The sequence below is a fragment of the Podarcis melisellensis genome, assembly GCF_964234715.1.
Source record: "Podarcis melisellensis genome assembly, chromosome: 4".
NCBI classification, from domain to species: Eukaryota; Metazoa; Chordata; class Lepidosauria; order Squamata; family Lacertidae; genus Podarcis; species Podarcis melisellensis.
The window spans coordinates 45,480,722-45,503,687 of NC_138531.1; the positions used below are offsets into that span (position 1 = coordinate 45,480,722).

At 42.2% G+C, this 22,966-nt stretch overlaps 1 protein-coding gene across 9 annotated transcripts in view; it reads right to left on the reverse strand.

The window, feature by feature from the left end:
• DMD (dystrophin) overlaps positions 1-22,966 on the reverse strand; it is a 1,007,479-nt gene that overhangs the window by 920,513 nt on the left and 64,000 nt on the right. For 6 of the 9 annotated variants that reach the window (XM_081908919.1, XM_081908924.1, XM_081908926.1 and 3 more), the window contains exon 1: positions 4,074-4,175. The exons of 2 other annotated variants lie outside the window; for them this stretch is intronic. In XM_081908919.1, coding sequence (XP_081765045.1) covers positions 4,074-4,170 — 97 coding nt within the window. In that variant the 5' untranslated portion in view covers positions 4,171-4,175. Of the gene's footprint in view, positions 1-4,073; positions 4,176-22,966 lie in introns of those variants that run through there. One more of the 9 variants, XM_081908929.1, reaches the window with a different exon arrangement.

The window sequence follows — 22,966 nt, forward strand, 5'->3', positions numbered from 1 at the left end:
CAGTTTTAGGGACGCACCATAGCTCAGTGGTAGAACTCATGCTTAGCATGCTAAAGGTCTCCAGTTCAATCCCTGGCATCTCCAGGTAGTAGTAGTAGTAGTAATTTATTTTTTATAACCCGCCCATCTGGCTGGGTTTCCCCAGCCGCTCTGGGCAGCTTCCAGCAAAATATTAAAATACATAATTCATCAAATATTAAAAGCTTCCCTAAACAGGGCTGCCTTCAAATGTCTGGTAGGGTTGGAAAGGGTTGGAAACATCCAGTTTGAAACTATGAGCAGCCATTGCAGGTCAAGTGTTGAAAATAAAAAGCTAAATGGACCAATGGTCTAACTTCGTTTAAGGCAACTCCTTATGCCCCAATACAGCCCCAACATTCTTGATCTTCAGAGACAGTTTAAGCTCAAAAAATACATTTTCCACAGTTCCCTAACCAAACCTTAAGAGGTGGGTGGGATGAGAGATACAAGATGGTCTTCCACCATTACCAACTTCTTCAAAGTAAATCCATTGCTGAGAGAAAGGATAACCATGCCCAAAGAAGGGATAAGAGAGCTTCAGTTCTGGGTCTGGGAGGGACTGAATTTCCTTAGCAAAGTTAATAATTCTGTAAAAATAAATAAATAAATCTGCTCTTTGTATTCAGCAGCCTTCCTCAACCGGGTGTCCTGAGACATGTCAAACTCCCATTGTGGCAAGCCTGCAGATATCTGTCAATTGTATACATCAATTGTATAATGTTGCCAGTAAGTGCAAACATGTGATACAGTAAGAAGAGATCTTTGAAGGCTTCTTTTTTCATGTTGACCATGAGGAAGGCCTTAACAACCACAGGCTGAAACGTGCTGAGCTATTGGTTTAAAAAACAAAATCCTCATTTTGTCAGCATCTTGTGATATCATTTCCTTTGTATAGGATTCGTTTTGGATGCTTACCAGCTTTTGCATTTATTTATTTTTTTGGTATATATTACTTGCCACTTAAATCAGATAAACCTAGATATTCAATAATTCTGCAGAGTTGTAGCACTATAAAAATAGGGACATAATAAAATTATCAGTATAGGCACTACCATTCTACAAATAATAAAGAATAATAAATAGTATCTAATCGTTATAATTGGACTTTATTTGTTCAGCTACCTTGCCTTTGCAGTTTTCATGCACCCTATTACTTTCCCTCCTGTCACAGAGGCTTAGCTGTGTTTGTACTTCTTCCTTGCTCTGCTCTTCCTCCTTCTGTTGGAATTCTACAGCTCTTTTTGCTGGGACTCTACAGGTTGGTTAATAAAGAGCAGTAAAAATTATGACTTAGATAGTACCGGCCAGTTGTGTGTTAACGAATCCAGAGACAATACAAGCCCAATTCAAAGGCAACATAAAACCCAACCTATTTTCAACTAGTAATTCTACCTGGATGTTATTTTTCTCAAGGTTTGGAGCCAGGGTAGTACTAGACTACCAACCAGGCCTCTTGATTTATCAACACTCTCCAAATGCTGTGAAACACAAGGAGACTATAGATGATCATCTGTCTCTCCCTTTCCAGTCCTATTAAAGCTAAATCTCTTGCATACTTCTTTGGGAGTAAATCCCATTGGCACTCATTTTCACATAAATGTGCACAGGATCAGCTAAACGATTCTCCATGTTACCATTTCACTGCCAAAATTACTGGAAAAACCAAATGGATGTTAACTTTGCATGCAGTTCTGGCCTACTTTTCCTTGTGCATTATAAAATGCCAGTAATCATCCCCCCCCCCAAAAAATTAATTCATTTAATCTAAGTTTTTCATTTCAACAACATATTTCAGAGAAAGTCTAAAATATTTATGTAATCCAATATTTTGAAAATAGGGAGGGATACATTATTGTTCCTTGAAACAACAGAGGATACAAATGAGATAAATTGTATACTAGAATAAAAAGCTGCTTATTTTATGCCTTCATTCCCATTTGCTTGCTCTGATCCCTCTACCTGTGCCCATGTTTGCAGCATTACCTCGCATGGCACTCATTAAGCAGGACAGTGTCTGGACTAGCTGAAGTCTATTTCCTTCAAACTCCAGCAACTTTAGCATTTCATGACTTGAAGGTTTGACTTCAAGCTTGACAGGGTTTTTGAAAAATTATTACCATTATTTTTATAGAAATCAGCTTGCACATTAGGCAGCTTAACCCAAGCCTTTGATGCTGTATTTTGTATATAATCAACTGCTAGCTCCACCTAGTGTTGTCTTAATGCAGTCCAAAGTTCACACACTTCTTGACAAAATGTAAGCAAACTATAAAATCACTATTTTCAATTAGATGGCGACAGCCTTCTATTATCTTTACAAAAGCAAAATCAGAAGCATGCACTTTAGCAACTTGAAAGAAAATGCTATGAATTTGGAAAATAGGTGCAAGAAAAGAGAATACACCTGCTGCATCCTTAGAGATATTCAAGCCTGCCTAGAGAGCATTTGAATTTTATTAGGATATTATTAGTTCAATCGCTGAACAAGTTTGTATACTGAAAATTAACAACCTTTATATTTTTTATGTGCACTTTAAAATTCACATTTTTTAAATTCAAGGAAATAAGCTGAAATGCTCAAAGTGGCTAAAACCAGGTTTGTCATAATAATTTGTACCTGGCAAATACCAAGTTACTAATTTTTGCCTGGTTTTAGAATAACACCACTTTAATATCAAGCTGCTCCCTTTATCTATACAAAAGTATATTCAGATGCCACTTAAAACATCAATCATGTTTGCAGCCAATCACTGAACTTGACGTTAGTACGAACATACAGATATGATATTTAAATGAAAGTACTGAGGTGTTAGCTGAGGAGATATCAGATTGCAAATCTCTAACAAACTCACATATACATTTTATCTAACTTAGGTATTCTTATTATTACAGAGTTTATTTCAGCCCACTTTTTAATAAGCTTACTTTTTAATGTGAGCAAACATTATTTCCACAAAGCAGGAAACTGGCAATTAATTAATCATTCTTTCCCAATAAGGTATAAACAGCAAGACTCAACCTTGTACAGGTGATCAGGATGAATCATGCATGTTGCTATAATATTGCTCACTAGGAATGAGGAAAGAGGGGTGAAGAGAAATGATACATGGAGCTGAGAGACTGTTTTTTCACATAAACTCAAAACTTTCTAACAAAGTCACCTGAAACTTTGGCTTATTGCTCACCTATACTAACAAAACAACAATCCAGCAACTGAATAATGAACATTACAGACTGGAAGATAATTATTTGGAATATCCTCTGTGTTAAAAAAACAGCAATGAAAAACACCCATATATTCCATTTCAAATGATTTCACATTTGCCGTCATTTCTCATTAGCAGTTTTCAAAATTATATCTGAAACAAGCTGATACAGAGAAATTAAGAACAGTAATCATGCGAGAAATGATAGACCCAGCTGGGCAGACATCAAGTTGGCAAAACGTGAATACAGTTCAGTAGCTGAAACAGATGCTAGAGTTGTTGAAAGACCCTGCAGGAGATATACATGAATTTCCTCTTTATAATAATAATACACAAGTGAGCACACAGCAAGAACTAAAAAGGGCAGGATGAAACCCTGTTGGCAAAGCAAACTACAAAAACAGAATCTGCAATACTATTTGCTATTTCAGAATGTTCAAAATATGCAGCTTCATTTCCTCAAGCTCTATGTATATGCCAGCATTTCGAAGTCAAAGACCATGCAACTAAACCATATGAAACGTTTGAGGTTTCTGGGTTGCTTCTTTCCCCTTACCTGGGCTTCCCCAGACTTCGAAAACACTTTGTTCTCTAACCTTACCCTTTCATAACAATATCTTTCAGGCAAGTGGCTCCCTGAGGTGAGAGGCAAGCACAAAAGACGTAATGCAAGCAGAAATGCAATTCAAAAATCCATTTTGCAGAAGCAACACTGTTTTCAGAGAGTTTCAAGACCTGAGCAACAAATCCTCTGCCATTATCAACAGAGGCTCATTCTAACATATGCTTTGTCATGGTCAGTTTCTAATGACATTCACGACAATGCAAAGGCTTTGATCATCCTACCTTCCATGCCAGCTGCTTTTCTCGTCACTCCATCATGCCAATAAGTTGGCTGCGGTAACAAATCAAGATAGTGCAAAACAGCATCTTTCCCCTGCATCTGTCATCTTCCTGAAAGCATTCTATTGCTGCCGACTGCTGGGAACTAGAAAGTCTATTTGAATTCCAATAGCTCCCCTTTCGCATGATTCAAGTTAGGTTAGGTGGGCATGCCTAACATGATTCTCTCCATCATTTATTATGCAGCTGCTACACTGCTGGTGTGGTAACCACTCTGACTTTATCTGATACGTCAGCCTGGCAAACCTATACCTTAGTGCAAACACACAATGAGACACAGCAGCGTCCTGCATTTAATGAGCCTTCTTTCTGCCTCAGAGAGCAGTGCATCTGCAAATCTCTTCCAAATCCTGGCATTCGTGTTCTCTCTTTCACTGATTATTAAAGCTTGCAGCTTTTCTTAAACCAGAATGCTTTTCCGGGGAGGAAGGAATAGCATTTCTCCCCCTTCTCTCCCCCCCCTCCCCACAGTCGTCTTCTGTTATTTGTACTTTAGTTAAATACTTACTAATTCCTATCAAATCACACCATCACTTCATTCAAACTTTCCTTGGGAAAGAGTCCTGAAATACAGTATGGGGGCACATTATTCATGTCCTTACTCATACTTCATTATCAACACGATATCCAAAGCAAAATTGCATTCATATCTGTGAATCCTAATGAATAGCTCTCTAATGAGACAAGAGCACTCAATTCAAACCTAATAGATTTTCTATACCTGCAGGTGATTGCTTGCCCCTAACTGTTATTTATGCACTTGAAAAGGGAAGTAGTTTTTGTGGTTCTGTTAGTAGCATCTTATCTCTCAAATGATACCAGACACAGCTAAAATATCTGGTGAGTGACAGGTTAGTGAGGCTAATTTAAAACAACGCCCCCCTTCAACTACACCATCAGTAAGTACTGCCTAAAGAATATTAATAGCCACATGATTTTTTAAAGAAACAGCTAGTTTCCTTTATTAATAGCTGACATGAAGAATATGGGTAGACAAAGATACAACTTTTTTTTTAATCTTGTAGATAGGGCGGGAGATATATAGAAGGTACATAATGTTGAAGTAAATACTTTCCCCCTTATACCCAAGATTCCCCTACTACAAATCTGATTGGTAGAATGAATAAATCTGATCAGATTGGTGGAAGAATACCAAAGCACACACATGCAAGTTCACATAACAAATACTGAACTTCAACGGGTTTTCACACAATTCTCCACATGGTGCAAATTGTGCATGACAACCATGTACCAGCACTGTTCTTAACCCACGTTGACCCGCAAAATGATCCCATTTACAAAGGTTAGAATTCTATGCACGTTTAAGTACATAAGACCTTGCTAGATCAGACCAAAGACCCATATAGTCTAGCGTCCAAGTGGCCAAGCAGATATGTATGGCAAGCCCACAAGCGGGACATGAGTACAGTAGCACTATACTGCTTTCAAGTCTTAGTGAACTTAATGGGGCTTACTTCTGATGAAACATGTATAGGATTGCAAGTCCATTTTAAATAGCCAAAAGCATCCAGATTATCACAAGTCAGTGTCTATTATACCAGCTGTTTTAATTCAATTATATCTTCTTCTTTGGCGATCACTCATAGCCGAGTACGATTGTCTTCCATAAACACGGTTTTAACAATGAGTCCGTAAGTGACTGTGGAGGCCAATTCTGGATCCACACGTCCTTCCACAGTGGGGACATTGGTTTCCTGGCGGGAGGTGATCATGGTGTGGATTTTCCAAGTGTCCCTTCCTCTTAGCACATTTCTCCCTTGCATCCTGAGTTCAAGTGTCTTCAAAGCCTTTGGTAAAGGCTGTTCTCCAATTGGAGAGCTCGCAGGCAAGTGTTTCCCAATTGTTGGTGTTTATACTACATTTTTAAAAATTTGCCTTGAGACAGTCTTTAAACCTCTTTTCTTGACCACCAGCATTACACTTTCCATTTTTAAGTTTATAATAGAGTAGTTAAATTATGTAAACCAAATTAATCTTCGTTTATTTTTCAAGCCTACGGCTTCAGGAAAGGTTTGAGATTAGAACAGTTTCTTGGAAGACAAATCTATTGCAGCTTGAAGTCTAATAAAGCTTTGATGAAAACTAAATAAATAATAATAGAAATTAAATATTACATATGTAGAAGTGGCTGGGAAATCCAATTCCTTTTCATAAAATTTTCTGATTCCCTTATTCAGTCCTCTACATGAGTTCTTTTGCCATCACAGTTCAGATTTTCATTAAGAGTCCCTGCACTCAGCCACACAGTTGCTCACCATTCAGCAAACAATGCACCAGTGTCAAACCACCACAGAACCTGCTTCACTACAGGCTGGTTTGGCCTGTATATCTTTACTTGTCAGAGATCAGGGATAATACACCCAAATGAGTCGTGATATCTAGTGAAGCAGAGGGGTGCTCTGTAGGAGTGCTTAATATTCTCAGACAACTTTGTTCCAGTGAGGAGAATTAGTCTCATGTGAATTTTACAAGGGAAAGCATGAGGCATGGTAATCTGGAGGTGAAAATGCCTCCCCCCCATTCATTCCACTTCCCCACGTAAGCTTAGCACAACTCTACCGCCTAAAATCAGTATCTTGGCAATCAGCTGCTTTCTGGGTGAGCAATGATGTCATTTTCCTCTTAAAAATCAAATTAGCAGAGACAATAAGATTGGCTTAATGGAACAAGATGGAAAATTTATTAGATGCTATAGATATGGCACCATGGAATAACATGTCCTTTTAGAGATTTTATGTAAATAAGTTAGAATTAGACTTACTGCATCTGCTCCTCAGTCTGTAGCTGCACATATCAACAAGCTAATTCTGTATTCAAGGCAACATAGGTTGCCCTATCATATAGTTGCAAAGTGTGTAGCTATAAAGTGGCTATCTAAAAAAAACCTGCTGTCAGCTCCTTTTTTTGTTGTCGGTTCAAGTCATTTCTGAACTGAAAAGAGACAATAAAAGGAAGACTGACTTTGAAGGCCCCATAAATTTAGAATACATAAAAAATATTTTCGTGGTATCTGCATTTCAATTGTTAAAACATCCAGACAGTAACAAAGAATTGATGTTATTTCACAAAGGTTATAACTCACAGGCACTAGTGACTTGGGAATTCTTGGACTGTGGTGGGGGGCTATATTTACTGTAGCCCATTCAACAGATGAGTAATTTAATAAATAAAATAGCATTGGGGGGGGCTAATGGTTTGGTTTTGCTTTTGTTTTATGATGTATTTTGTGTTCTCATTTTGTATTTTTATGTTGTGAACCACCCTATGATCTTCAGATGAAGGGCGGTATACAAATGTAATACAATAAATAATGATAAAACAATAAAATGAATGAATGAATGAATGAATGAATAAACAAACAAACAATCAATGAAACAATAAATATGTTAGTTTTAATTTTCTGGAGAGAAGTGGTATGAAGTACAGGAAGCATATGGGTAACCAGGAATAGGAAGGAAAGTGGAGCTGTGAGCACCTGCACCACCAAAAGAAGAATCACTAATTCATTTCCTATTTATTACACAGAGATCTTTATTAAGATTATGAATGAACTTACTTTCTGCACTATATTAAATTATGCTTAGGGTTTTTTTTCTATAAGTGAAGCTCACGGTAGAGTTTTTAAAAACATTGTTCATATGGCACATTCTAAACTATGATATAACAATAAAAATTTACCAAGAGCTCTCCCCTTCCGTCCCTTATATGAAAGTTGCATGAAGCTACTGGATCAACACATAGTTAAACACTGGAGGCAGAAATGGCCACCAACCAAGATGGCTTTAAAAGAGCATTACACAAATTCATGGAGGGTCATTGATGACTGCCAACCATGATGATTCTCTTCTGCCACCACAGTTGAAGGCAATAATGCTTCTGAATACCAGTTGCTGGCAACCACAAGAGGGAAGACAGCTCCTATGCTTGAATTCTGCTTGCAGGTTTCCCATTTGGCATCTGGTTGGCCACTGTGAGAACAGGATGCCAGATGGGGCTACTCTTATGTTCTGAACTGTTTTCTTGCAACTCTTGTGAGTGGCAATGGTTTCCCAAGCTCTTGGGCAAGGACTCTTCTTTCTGGGTGTGTTTGTATTTTAACTGCTGTTCCTAGAGATTGAACCTCAAACTTTATGCATATTCATCTAAGATTCATCAAAGTCTGTGCTCCACCAGTGAACTACTGCACCTCCCGAAAGGTGAGCTTCTTTTTCCTCTGGAGCATGTGCTTATCTGGCTATTGAAACCAGGACATCTAAAGCTAGAATTTTCTTGCTCTAGACTTTTAGACAGTTGTTGGGAAATGCACCATTGTAATAGCCACACACACACACAGGCAGTGTATAATTTATTTATAGCTGATGCTTCATTCAGCATGCTGATTATAAATAAAAATTTGATTTATTTAGTCTTCTATCCTTGCATGGAAAAACTTTTCTTGATCATAAATAATGGTTATAAATAAAATAGAAGTGAAATTAGATTACCGTTGAACATTAAAACAAATTTGGCTAGTATGGGCTAATGAAATTCTGATGATAAATTTATTGAGAGCATTTTTAAAAAGCCAAACTTGAAATTACTCTCAAAATTCTTAAAATTGGTGAAAAATTCTAAAATTAATTTGGAAAAAACCAGGCTGATTCTTTAGAGAAGTAGTTCTAAAATAGCCAAGCTTAGATGCAACAAACATTATTATGAGTTCAATCCTTAGATTTGCTTGTTTCTTTCTTCCCTCTTTTAGACACAAGAGGAAAAGATTGAAAGCTTCACAGATTCCTATTACATTCAAGAAACTGTGGTTTAGTCTAAATGTGATTAGTTAAGACAAAACATGCTCAAACCCACCACATGTTAACCAGCCACAGTTAGAATAAATCACAGCATCCTATGTTTGCAGATACAGTAATGGAAACTGATTTATTTAATAGAGATCAGAGACATCACCTTGCCAACAAAGGTCCGTGTCAGGGAACTGACATCTAAAGCGCCGCAGGTGCAAAGGCTCCCTGAGGTTGAGAGAGCAGTAGCAGCGGAAGAGGGAACCAGTAGAGGGCGAGCAAGAACTCCAAGGGAAAGTGAGTCAGAGGGATGGCTCAGAGACGCTTCAAGCGAAACCAGTGGGGAGGTCTCAGGACCTCCTATAGGGACACCCACACCTCGACGGAAACTGTCACGCCGAGAGGCCAGACGACGTGTTTCCGTTAAGGAGCTTTTATGTTGGAAACGTTTCCGAAAGCAGCCACTTTCGGATTCTACTAGTGATTGACGCAGCCATGCTGGAGGGGCTCCGTCACAGGCAGAGGTTTGAAAACCTGATCAAACTCTGAGGGACTTGCATTTTACGCACAAGCAGCTCATCGTCCCATCACAGCAATCCGAAAGTCACCGAAAGCCAGCTTGTGCAGAGAGAAGCATCATGAGCAACCCAGCCGGAACCGGGGGTGCAGGAGCAGCTGGAGGGGGTCCAAGCCTGGAAGAAAGGTACAGAGCGTTGGAGATCCAGTTGGCGCTGCAAACGGCGAGGCTTGAGGAGAGGAGGGCTCAGGATGCAGAAAAGGGAAAGGAGAAAACCACCCCGCTCGCCAGAAAGGTACCAGGATTGGTGCAGAAATTCGGGGGGGATCCCAGGAACTATCATGCCTTTAGAACAGAGATGCAATACGCTCTAAACTTGCAGTTTGATGACTTCCCCGACGAGGAATCGCGAGTGGCGTATGTGATTGGCCATCTCGAATCCGGGGCGAAAGATTGGGTTAGACCCCTGATGGCAGCGAATAATGAGATCTTAAAGGACACGAGGAAGTTTTTTCGTGCCATGGACCTGATGTTTTCCAGCGATATTGAGCAGGGGGTGGTGCGAAGGCAGTTAATGGCTTGCCAGCAAGGAAGCAGATCTGTCCGTGAGTACTGGACTGAATTTACTATGCTGATTCATAAATTGGGGTGGGACCTATCGGCGGAGCCCATCCAAATGCTTTTCGAAGAGGGGCTTTCTTCAACCGTCAAAGATGAGCTTTCCCGGGGGCCCAGGGCGGAGTCTATGGACCAATTAACCAAATCTGCGCTGGCCATAGGAGCGCGCCAGGAGGCGAGGGCTTTGGAAAGGCGGGAAGGGAAAGGAGACCGTTGGAGGGAGTTCCGCATTCCAGACATTCCAGAGCCATCTTTCCCGCCGGCAGAGCCGATGGAAGTTGGAACAGCGCGGGCGCGCGCAGTTTCAAATCCCAGTGAAGGGCGGAAGAAGGAGGGAAAGAGCGCCAAGAGATGTTATCTCTGCCAACAGCCAGGGCACTTTGCCAGAGTCTGCCCACAAAGAAAGGAATGGCAAGGGATGGCAGGAGCTGTTGGGGGAAAGGAAGAGGAAAGCAAGGAGCAAGTAAAAGCCAACGCCTGGCTGCCACCGTCGGGGCACAGCAGCCAGGCCAAAGAGCAATGAAAGTGCCCATGCCAGAACCTCCCAGACCTGCTTTAGTGATAGAGGTGTTACTAGAACTGCCAAACGGACACCCACTAAAGGTCAAGGCGCTTTTGGATTCAGGCAGCTCCTGTAATTTCATGAGTAAGGAGTTTGCAGCTGAGCACCAGATACAGACCATCCCTTTAAGTAACCCCTTGCAGGTGACTACGATTGACGGCAGAGAGCTGTTGGGGGGAGAAGTTAGCCAACAGACTGTCCCGATGATAATGAGAGTGGCAAGGCACACCGAACAGATAGCGTTTAATGTGGCCATCCTGGGAGGAGCACCCATCATTTTGGGGATGAGCTGGCTGGCGCTACACGATCCGCTAGTGGGCTGGCATCAGAGGGTGGTCTCCTTTGGGTCAGCGCATTGCCTAGAACACTGCAAGGAGGGGAAGGTCTCGGGAGGAGACAGAGTCACCCTAGCGGGGATGGAAGTGATGGGCAAAGGGAAGGTGCCCCCGCAATACGCAGATCTGAGCAACGTATTCAGCGAAAGGGAAGCAGACAAACTGCCACCGCATAGACCCTTTGACTGTCAAATCAACCTACTCCCAGGGGCCCAACTCCCAGTAGGCAAGCTGTACGCCATGTCAGACAGGGAGATGCAGGAGCTGAGGGAGTTCATTGACAAAAACTTGAAGCGAGGTTTCATCAGAGAGTCCCGAGCGGTGGGGGGCAGCCCAGTGTTTTTTGTGGACAAAAAGAACACAGACAAACCGAGACTGGTGTGTGACTTCAGGGGCCTCAATGCAGTGTCGGAGCCCCTGGCTTTCCCTATGCCCCGAATTGACGACATTTTGACCAGAGTAAGGAAGGGAAAGATTTTTACAAAACTGGACCTGCGGGGGGCGTACAATCTGATACGCATAAGGAAGGGAGATGAATGGAAGACCACCATGTTTACCCCTTTGGGAGCCTTTGAATACCTCGTTATGCCCTTCGGTCTACAAGGGGGCTCCGCCTGTTTTCAAGCTTTTATAAACCACGTTCTGGGACCTTTGCTCTACAAGAACTGTGTGGCCTTTTTAGACGACGTGTTGGTGTATTCGGAAGATGAGGAACAGCATGTGAGGGACGTTCGAGAAGTGTTGGGCAGGCTGCAAGCCAACCAGCTGTGGGTGAAACTGGAGAAGTGCCAGTTTCATACCAAGGAGGTGGAATTCCTGGGGTACCGCTTGTCAGACAAGGGATTGGCCATGGATCCAGGCAAGGTTCAAGCGGTACTGGAATGGAAGACACCGAAGACCAAGAAGGACGTGCAAAGATTCTTGGGGTTTGGGAACTTTTATCGGAAGTTCATCAAGAACTTTGCCCTCTTGACGGCGCCCATCACCGACTGCCTCAGCAGCAAGAAGAAATTTGTTTGGACGGTGGAGGCGGATCGAGCCTTTGAAGAACTGAAAAGGGCTTTCGCCTCGGAAGAACAACTTCTGCATGTGGATTTACAAAAACCCATGAGAGTGGAAACAGATGCATCCGACCGGGCTATAGGGGCGGTCCTTCTTCAACCGGGGAGGAGTGCGTCGGAGTGGAGACCGTGTGCATTCTTCTCGCGGAAACTGAATAAGTCCGAGAGGAATTACACGGTGTATGACAGGGAACTACTTGCCATTCACGAAGCATTCCGGAGGTGGAGACATTTATTAATTGGGGCACAACACAAGGTGCAAGTGTGCACCGACCACAAAAATTTAGAGTATTGGAGAACAGCTCGAGTGCTCAACCAACGACAAGTGAGATGGGCACAGGAATTCTCCAAATTTAACTTTGAGATTTGTTATGTGCCAGGCCCAGAAAACGTCAGGGCGGATGCGCTCTCACGCAAACCAGAATATTGGGAAGGGGAGGAGGTGATCGAAGAGAGACATGTCATCCCGGAGGACCGCTGGGTGTGTGGGGCGGCGCTGGTGGGGCAACGGGAACTGGTGGAGGAAACGGAAAATGATGAATATGCCCAGGATAAGCTCAGAGGTCTCAGGGGGGAGGGCGAGAGCCCCGGAGGTTTTGAGGAAAGAAATGGGGCATTGTATTACAAAGGGGCACTGTATATACCCGAAGGTGAATTGAGGGGGAGAGTACTCAAGCAGTTGCATGATAGCCCCACGGCGGGACATTTTGGGCAACACAAAACCATGTGGTTGGTTACCAGGGAATTTTGGTGGCCTAAGGTGAGGGAAGATGTAAGGGAGTATGTAAGAGGGTGTGACCAATGTCAGCGAGCCAAAGGGGAAAGAAGGGCGCCGGCAGGGTTATTAGAACCTTTACCCACACCAGAACGGCCTTGGGAAGCGATATCAATAGATTTTATGACGGATCTGCCAAGGTCCAAGGGGAAAACAGCCATCATGGTAGTAGTAGACCTGTTAACTAAGATGTGCCATTTTGTAGCATGCTCACATGCAGTCACAGCGGAAGAAACGGCGAAGTTGTTTGTGGAACATATCTTTAGGTTGCACGGGGCTCCCTCGAGGGTGATCTCAGATCGAGGCAAACAATTTACTTCCAGGTTCTGGAGGAAGCTCATGAGCTTGCTACACGTGGAAGTTAATTTTTCAACTGCCCGGCACCCTGAAACCAACGGGCAGGCGGAAAGGGCAAATGGCATTCTTCAACAATATCTTAGGTGTTATGTCAATGACAGAGAGAACGATTGGGTCGAAAAGTTGGCGTTGGCAGAATTTGCCTACAATAATGCGGAGAATGTGTCCACAGGGATGAGTCCCTTTTTGGCTAATTACGGGTGTCACCCCAGGGCATTTCCAGGGGAAGGAGGGGAGAGATGGAGCGTTCCAGCGGCTGAACATTTTGTAGAAGAGATGGAAGCCATCCATCAGCAGCTCCAGCTCAACTTAGAAAGGGCCAAGGCACAATATAAGAAGCAGGCAGACAAGAACAGAAGGGAAGGTGAAACCATAAGGGTGGGGGATCAAGTGTGGTTGTCAACCCAAGGGTTGCCGTTCAAAGGGGGTTGTAAGAAACTGAGGCCCAGAAGATTGGGACCCTTTGAGGTGATTCAGCAGGTCAACCCGGTAGCTTTCAAACTCCGATTACCCAACCACATGAAATTGCACCCAGTGTTCCACAGGTCGTTACTGTCACCATACAGGGGGGGACGTGAAGGGGAGCACGTCAGGGGACCAGCCTTGGAAGAGAGGGAACGCCGCAACCATGTAGCGGAAATCCTCGATTCCAGGTGGAAGGGTAATCAGGTGGAGTATTTGGTGGCGTGGGAAGGGGAACCGGAGTCAGAAAACACCTGGGTAAGTGCAGAGGAAGTCAATGACGAGGTTTTAACAGAAACGTTCCACCAAAGGTTCCCGAGGAAACCTCAGCCTATAGCAAGGTTTAGGAGGGAGTATTTCGGCACCACCGATGAGGAAGAGGAAATGGAAGGGTTCGCGGAGTCGGAGTTGGAAGATGGAGTGGACTCTGATGACGAAGAGTACCTAGAGAGTAGGAACAGCAACAAGTGGAAGGAAGTGTTCGCGACGTCGGAAGATGAGGGAGGTTCTTTCAGGGGTTTTACCTACTCACCGCCAGTAGGAGAGGAGACGGGAGGGGGTGAAGGGGGCCCTGGAGGGGAGGTGGATGTCAGGGAACTGACATCTAAAGCGCCGCAGGTGCAAAGGCTCCCTGAGGTTGAGAGAGCAGTAGCAGCGGAAGAGGGAACCAGTAGAGGGCGAGCAAGAACTCCAAGGGAAAGTGAGTCGGAGGGATGGCTCAGAGACGCTTCAAGCGAAACCAGTGGGGAGGTCTCAGGACCTCCTATAGGGACACCCACACCTCGACGGAAACTGTCACGCCGAGAGGCCAGACGACGTGTTTCCGTTAAGGAGCTTTTATGTTGGAAACGTTTCCGAAAGCAGCCACTTTCGGATTCTACTAGTGATTGACGCAGCCATGCTGGAGGGGCTCCGTCACAGGCAGAGGTTTGAAAACCTGATCAAACTCTGAGGGACTTGCATTTTACGCACAAGCAGCTCATCGTCCCATCACAGTCCGTATAGTTAAAGCTATGGCTTTTCCAGTAGTGATTTATGGAAGTGAGAGCTGGACCATAAAGAAGGCTGATCGCCGAAAAATTGATGCTTTTGAATTATGGTGCTGGAGGAGACTCTTGAGAGTCCCACGGACTACAAGAAGATCAAACCTCTCCATTCTTAAGGAAATCAGACCTGAGTGCTCACTGGAAGGACAGATCGTGAAGCTGAGGCTCCAATACTTTGGCCACCTCATGAGAAGAGAAGACTCCCTGGAAAAGACCCTGATGTTGGGAAAGATGGAGGGCACAAGGAGAAGGGGACGATAGAGGACAAGATGGTTGGACAGTGTTCTTGAAGCTACCAGCATGAGTTTGGCCAAACTGTGGGAGGCAGTGGAAGACAGAAGTGCCTGGTGTGCTCTGGTCCATGGGGTCACAAAGAGTCGGACACGACTAAATGACTAAACAACAAAACACTTTCCATCTCTTCTGGAATTCTTTATTACTAGTTGTCTTCTGGTTCTTCCTCTTCTAGATGTTCTTCAGGCCCGAGTCTTCTTCTCTGTCTCAGCCTTGTGCTTTTGAACACTATTCTTTCTGTTGCCTATCTCTTCCTGTTTTCTTTAACTTTCTGTCTTCCGTCCTCAGGCCCTTCTCTCCATGACCCCAGCTCCAAAAGGCTCTTAAAATAACTTCTTCTAGTTTTCTAGTCTTTACTGACCACTGCCTCTGGCCACCTTGCAGTTCCCCCTTCTACTGACCTTTATTCAAGGATCAATAGGGGTTTTAAAAGCGATTCTCAGAACACCAATCAGATTAAACCTTTCTAATGCCCCTGATAAGTATAAATACCAGGGACATTCACTTTCAGTACTACTAGCTGCCAAAGGTGTTTCCTTCCTTAGCAACTGTAACCACGGCTTCTGCTAGCATTCAGGCCTTCATACAATATAACCTTCACAGAGTTCTGAGGTCTAATCAAATACAGTTTCACCTCATGTTTCATTTACCATAGGACAAAACTTAACTCATTCCTAGGTCTAACCCATATACCTTTATCTTCAGTACTGCTAAATAATACATTGTCTCCTCACACTGCTATGAAAACATAGCAGACATTATTCAGAGAGAGTTCTGCAGTCACCTTTTTCTAGGAGTGTGTGTGTGTGGGGGGGGAACTATCTCAGAAATTTTATCAGAAAATGATCAATAAATTTTCAGTTTGTTATGGGACTCTCTCTCTCTCTCTCTCTCTCTCTCTCTCTCTCTCTCTGTGTGTGTGTGTGTGTGTGTATGATTTTATATATTACCTTTATTTCCAAAGGAGTTCAGGGCATTGTGAAAATGATAAAACAATGAAACAACTTAAAAACATTTCCAATACAGATACAGATTGGGAAAGGATTGCTGGAAGAGGAAGATATTCAATAGGTGCTGAAAAGACAGCAGTCCATCTAATATTCAAGGGGAGGGAATTCCAAAGGGTAGGTACCACCACACCTATATCAGAATGTACCACTTCACACTGCTAAATAGTGTGAAGAACTGCTAAGAAGAGCTAAACATATAACTTTTTCTAACATTTAAGGGCATTTGATAAAGCAGGTACTCAGCAAAAATACTTTTGAAGATCTTTTCTTTTAACTTTGACAATACTCTAACCAATGGAGCCGATAATGTGGACTGCCTTTCCTCACTTGAGATAACACTGGCCAACTGAGTCAGAATTTAAATGGTTTTTGTACCTATAATCCAATCAATTCTTATTCATTCATTCACTCACTCACTCAGTGATCTCACTTCTGAAAGCAGTACATATGGTAATATTTTGTAGAAGGCACAGCAGCAAGATACAATTCCATCTGCAGGAGGAAATCCCATTAACCAAATTCCTATAAATCCTATCTATTGAGGATGTGTATTATGTTCTTTTTCAATCAACTAAGACCACATTACATGCCACTGTTTGTTTGGCTTTATTTTTTAATCCACACACATGCATATTTGTTCTTTGTTCCTTGTCTCCGTAGAATCAAAGCCTCACAATAAACATGAATCCCATCTTTTTTAATGGTAGTACACTCATAAAATATTTCTAGGATACTTTTTTTGGGGTGGGGGGTTGTTATGTACCAAAACAGTTTGGCACCTCTAGTGTTGATAATGATTATGTAAAGTTTATGTCAGTTACATGTGACTTGAGTTAGCAGGGGCTATATTCCCAGTTCATGGCACACAATCATTTAATTGCTATTTATTATTGACTTGAAAGACCTCAAGGTGCTGTACATGGTTATCTCCACGTTATCCTTACAAAAAGCCTTTTTCTGTGAAGAATGTTAGGCTGAGGCATCTAGTGAACTTCATGGCAGAGTGGAGATTTGAACCTTGGTTTCCCCAGCATCCCACTCCAAGCACTGCACCAGACTGACCAGTCATTCATGTGGATCCAGTAGCTCAGTAATTTAGGGACACCAGTGTGCACCCCCATTATAGAGGATGGAGCTATCCTGGACACTGTAGTCAATAAAGAAGCTTTTACATGTGCAGGAGCTCCATACGTGCAAAGAGGATCACACCAAACTCTGCACTGGAAATAAATATATTGGATCTATAAATATATTGGTGCCTACTAGTATCATGCCAGGCATTGATATCACACTGAGTCAGAGTGAAAAAAAACATGTCTGCATCCTACAGCATCTGTTTATTCTTGGCAGCCTTCAGTTTGAGTACAGACCAGACCCTTGTCCATTTACACAAAATGATGTGCTGGCACACTAAGAGAGCATGTGACTGAAATCAGATACAGAGAGTCTGAAAGCCTTGATTCCACATTTAGACTTTACTTTCAGCTGACATTTTGCTAGCTGACAATGTGAGAAAAAGATGATATTCAAGAGATTTTTAAAACACCCATTTCTCTTTTCTCTTCCAGTGCTGAAAAGGCTTTTGAGAACCAAGACTGTTGAGCTCAGTTAATTTTTGCAGCATATGATATAAAATGAAATAAACTATCCTTCAAAAAACTGAGTGGGTTCTTGAGTGTTTACATGACAGAGTAGATTAGGAAAGAAGTCTTCAAGTCACTTTGACCTCTGATTTGCTTCACATTTCACCGTGACCACTTTCACCACACATTTCTTTTGCACATTCAAGGGGTGATTCAGATGTTGGCATTCAAAGTCGGCTAACACTGGCAAGATCAGATTTCTTTTGTTTCTCTTCCATCTGTAGATATAGCCCTCTTGCAAACAGCAACACACTGCTCTTTTCAGAGGCTGGCTGCCCACCAAATTAGGGCTTATAGTGGGTTGCTGATTTGTGTGGATGGGGGGGGGGGAGGATCCCCTTAAGTCCCTGGTTTGTCTCTTCTCAGGAAGCCTATCTACACTTCGAGGTACTAGGCAACATTAGGAACTTCTTGACAGGGCAGAGTGGAGGAGGAAGATTGTCCATTGCAGGAGATGAACCCCTGGAGGAAGGTGACACACAGAAGCCATGTTGTGTCACTGGAGCTGTAAGATTGATTCCAATCTCTCATTTGGATACTGATTCTGGCCCAGAGGTGCAAGGACAGCAGTCGCAGATCTCAGAATACACCAAGGTGGCTGTGGAAGCTACAGAGACTCGCAAACCTGAGAGAGCTCCTGAGGGGGAAGGGAGACAATATTACAAAAGGGAGACAATATTACAAAGGACAACGGAACACCTGGTACTGGGGGTAACAGCTTCATTGATGCACAGGAAACTGAGGTTGTGCTACGGAAACCTGCTAAAGGGCAGGCAACAATAAGAAGGAAATAGCTGGAGGGAATGACTTGTGGTTTCAGTTGTCTCTATACTAATGCACAGAGTATGGGAAAGAAGCAAGACAAAATTAAGCTTTAATTACAGGGTGGAAAATATGACTTACTTTTTTTAAAATAAATATTTATTAAGGGTTTTTTCATTAGATTATAAAAAACAGGCAAAATAGCATATACTTTTACAATAACACATTTTCTTCACTTCTTTGGACTTCCTCACATCTCACATGTGACTTCTTTGGACTTCCTCACATTCTGCATTCCAAATTTCTCAAGCTTTACCCAGCAAATTGTTACCTTGTATCAACTCTTATAACAAAGTTTCCCAATATTATATCCCTAATTTCAGATAATTTTACCCAAACCTTAAAAACTTAAACTTTAACTTCATGTTTATCCAAAATTTATCTTATCCAATTTTTCCCATTTATCTTCGTATTCCCTTTAACTAGTTTAATGGAACCCTATTGTTATTAATCTTACATCTTTCTTAACATTCATACAATTTACAATACTTTTGTAAATAGTCCTTAAATTTTTTCCAGTCCTCCTCCACGGCCTCTGGAAAATATGACTTACTGGCACTCTTCACCAGGCAGATGCTCTTGTACAGATGGGCAAGGTAGGATCAGGCAAGACACTCAAGTGGGGACTTCTTAAGAGGCCTCAGGGTTTGGTTTTAAGCTTTGATTTTAAGATATTATAAGAGCTATGGGAGGCAACAGTAGCCACCATTGACCTATACTGTCCCCTATACATTTATTACCTAGCTTAGGTTTCCAAGATCTGTATGCCAGCTTCTTAGGTTTGTCTTTTGTAAAGAAAGATGCATTCACATGCACCTTGCATATGGACTACCACATGGAAAGCAGGGCTCCTTGTCCTGCCCAATTAGTGTCTGTGTGTACAGAACAGATGACTGCATGAACACCTAAGCACTCACCTGAAGATGCACATGCTAGATACACAGATGTCAGAGATTACACCTGTAAAGGTTAAGGAACCCTGGATGGTTAAGTCCAGTCAAAGGTGACCATGGGGTGCGCCGCTCATCTCGCTTCAGGCCAAGGGAGCTGGTGTTTGTCCACAAACAGCTTGCTGAGTCATGTGGCCAGCATGACTAAACCGCTTCTTGCACAACAAAACATCATGACAGAAGCCAGAGCGTTCATAAATAGTGGTACCTACTTATCTACTTGCACTGGTTTCCTTTCAAACTGCTAGGTTGGCTGAAGCTGGGCTAGAGCAACGGGAGCTCACCCCATCATGTGGATTCAAACCTCCTTCTGACCAGCAAGCCCCAAAGGCTCAGTGGTTTAAACCACAGCACCACCCAGTACCTGGGATGACACCAGTAGCATAGCCAGGGCCTGCTTTCAATTGCCAACACAGTCTTACAAGCAAATAATAAGATAATAGGACTAAAATTTCAGCCTCTCAATTTCCAGCTCTCTAAGTTGGTCTTATTTCAGCCACTTCTACTGTTGGGCAAAAATAATAGTCCCCAGTCAATGTGACAGCAATTACCACAAAGCTGTATTTCCAATTCTGTATTTCAACTTCTCCATGAAGGAAGTATCAACAAAAGCAGTAGCCCAAGCTAGATTGATGATGATTAAATTATTTTCTCTTTGGACTGTTCATCACACCTAATTGACAACAATGAATAGAACAACAGCAACAATAAAAAAGATACAGTGCCTTTTACATTTTAAAACAAACATTTAATTTGCTTCCCAGGAAATTGCACAGTAGAAGCAAACAACTTGCCAGCATTGTGCATAATCTTTCATTCCCTATGATCTCTTATTAAAACTCAAGATGTCAAATGAACCAGAGCAACACCTGTACAGGAATGCTGAAATGGTTTCTCAGCAAAATAATAAGAAAATATGGTTTCACATAGAACACAACATTGTACTAATGAATGCACTAGAAAATAGATTACAAATCATTCTTTGTGTGGTGGTATGAAGATCTCTGAACATCCCAGGTTGTTGTATTTTATATATACCAAAAAAGCCATACCTGCATTTTATACTACAAGCATGGGCCCATTAGCATTTAGAGACAGATTGCTCCTCACAATACCCAATCAGCTGTTAGAAACTTGGAGTAATAGGGACACTGAAATTTAAGAGTTAGCACATCCCCTGCTTGCCATATTTTTTTCCAGGAAATTAGATTGATTGCTCTCGTCCACAGCTGGGGATAATGCAACTGGGCTTATTGGTGGGAATGAGTAGCAATTCTAAGGACTGCAGCATAATTAGCAGTGGTAGTAATGGCCATTTCAGATCTAAAGCTTCGGCATATGTCTTTTTGCCCAGTGATAATTAACTGTACCCAAAGTAATTATTTGTACACATCTGCAGAGCACATACTATTTCTTTGGGGGTGTGTGTGTGAACTGAGTTGGTTATCTGGGTAAATGCTCTATTGTCCTAAATGAAAGAGAACAGATTTTGAACTAATTTTGAGCAAGGAAACTGATCTAACCGTGCTCAACTAGACATAGAACTGGACACCTCAATTGGATTTGCACTCAAAATGGCAGCTAGCCTGACTGTATTTCATCAGTTTGCATCAGCTTCCTGGGTCAGGGACTAAAAAGGAAAAGCTGCTACAAATGGCCAACCTGTCGCCTTCAAGGATGGCATAAGTGCTAGGGCACCACTCCCTTTATTTGATGGTTGCTTTCTTATGGAGAAAATAAGTAGGATTTTTTTGGAGTAATTCTTATAGGAATGGATGTAGAGTAGAAGGATGCAGAAGTTGTTCAATACCATGCAGAGTTGGCCTGCTCTGTGTGTGAAACTAGGCAGTAGGACATGGGTGAGACTCTTAGGAGAAACCCAGATGAAAAAGGCTCTCTTGCAGGTCCAGTCCAAGGCTGTGCCCTAGGAAGCCATCTCACACAACTAACTAGGTAAGATAGTGGTTGGCAAAGTAGCTTAGACATTGCAGGCCAATGAGGAGGAAGCCCCCACCCATCCCCATGCAATGGAAACAAAGAGGGTAATTAGAGACACAGGACGCTTATTTACAACCACAACTTTAGCCTGCAAATAAAGGCTATAGTTATGCATACAACTTCCTCTCATGTCAATAGGGCTAGGCATAATTAACTGTGTGCTGGATTGCAACCATGGCCTGTTGTTTTAACACAACAAAGGAGCACAATGACTTAAGAATGTACCAGTTTATGCATGTGCCATTCAGAAGTGTGAAAAGCAAATGTGAAAAGCAAGCCATTGCATTTAAGTGGCATAGCTGGCAAAGCAGTTTTTGCTGTTTGCAACCTTTACTGAGATACTTTAGGGAATTCCAGTGTACTTGACAAAATGTAGTTTTAAGGTATTCTTTTTTGAAAAACAACAACACATCCATTTCCCAACAGATGTGTCAGTGTAGCAAAGCTACACTATTTCTAGAGAGGGTGGGGAATAACTATGGCACCGGAAGGCAAACAGATTACATTTTGTAAGATCCACACTCCTATCTTTAACTGCTTTTCAGTCGCAAATCTCTCTTAGATTTTTGCAGTGCTTTGATTATCATATTCCTACAACATTATCCACTATGCAACGCATCTATTCTTCTTATGCCTCTTGACTAACTAAAACAAACTGCACTAAGGAAAAATTCCCACACTGCTGGGACATAAACAGCATCTAGGTGGGAGAGTATATGTTCGTATCATTTCCTAATAACGCATTTCATTCCCAAATGAAATTTGATCCTGCCCTAATCATGTCAAAAACATTGCCCCCCTTAGCTGTCACTTCACTGTTCTCTTACCCAGCCCTTCCCTGTCTGATTCCTTCAATTTCTCTACATGAAATTTCTTAATTACATGAAAAAGCAATCCAGGCTGAGCTTTTTTTATTTTTAAATCCTATTCTGCCAATTAATGGCACAGGTCTGGTCAAGTCATTGTAAGGTTATCACCATCTTAAAACAGATTTCCTAAAATTTTCTTTGCTTTCCAATCTCTTCTTATGGCCGGACTACAGGGCGAAATTGCAGGTTTAACTCTACATAATCCACCAGAGGGAGCTCTACCAATTGACATGAGGTAGTCATCTCTGCAGTGTTGAAGGTTCTATGCAGTGGAAGCACTTAACTGGGCTGTCAGTCAGAACAATGTGTCAGAGTGTTTGTGGATGATCACCTGTCCATTTATCATGACTGAAATGGATCAACACATTGTTTTTTGTGCTCCAGCCTAGATTTGTGGGAGGATATTTTACAGTGCAATGGGGCTAATCCTCAGGAATGTCAGTATTTTGCGGGAGCGATTCAAACACACGCCAGAGCTTTCAGTTTGAATGCTGAATAAACAGGTTGTCAGGCGGAGCCCTGAGCTCTTTAAAATAATTCTATTTATGGTCTAGAGGCACAAGTAATTGAAAGGGAAAAAAAATGGAACGCAAGCCCAAAGACCAGGATAAGCAGATAGTAAATTTTGTATTCTTTCCAGGAACAAGTCACTCCCTGGCAAAAGGTTACTGCTTCCAAATGTTTTAAATAATAGAAAGCAAGAGTAGCAGGCAGGTCA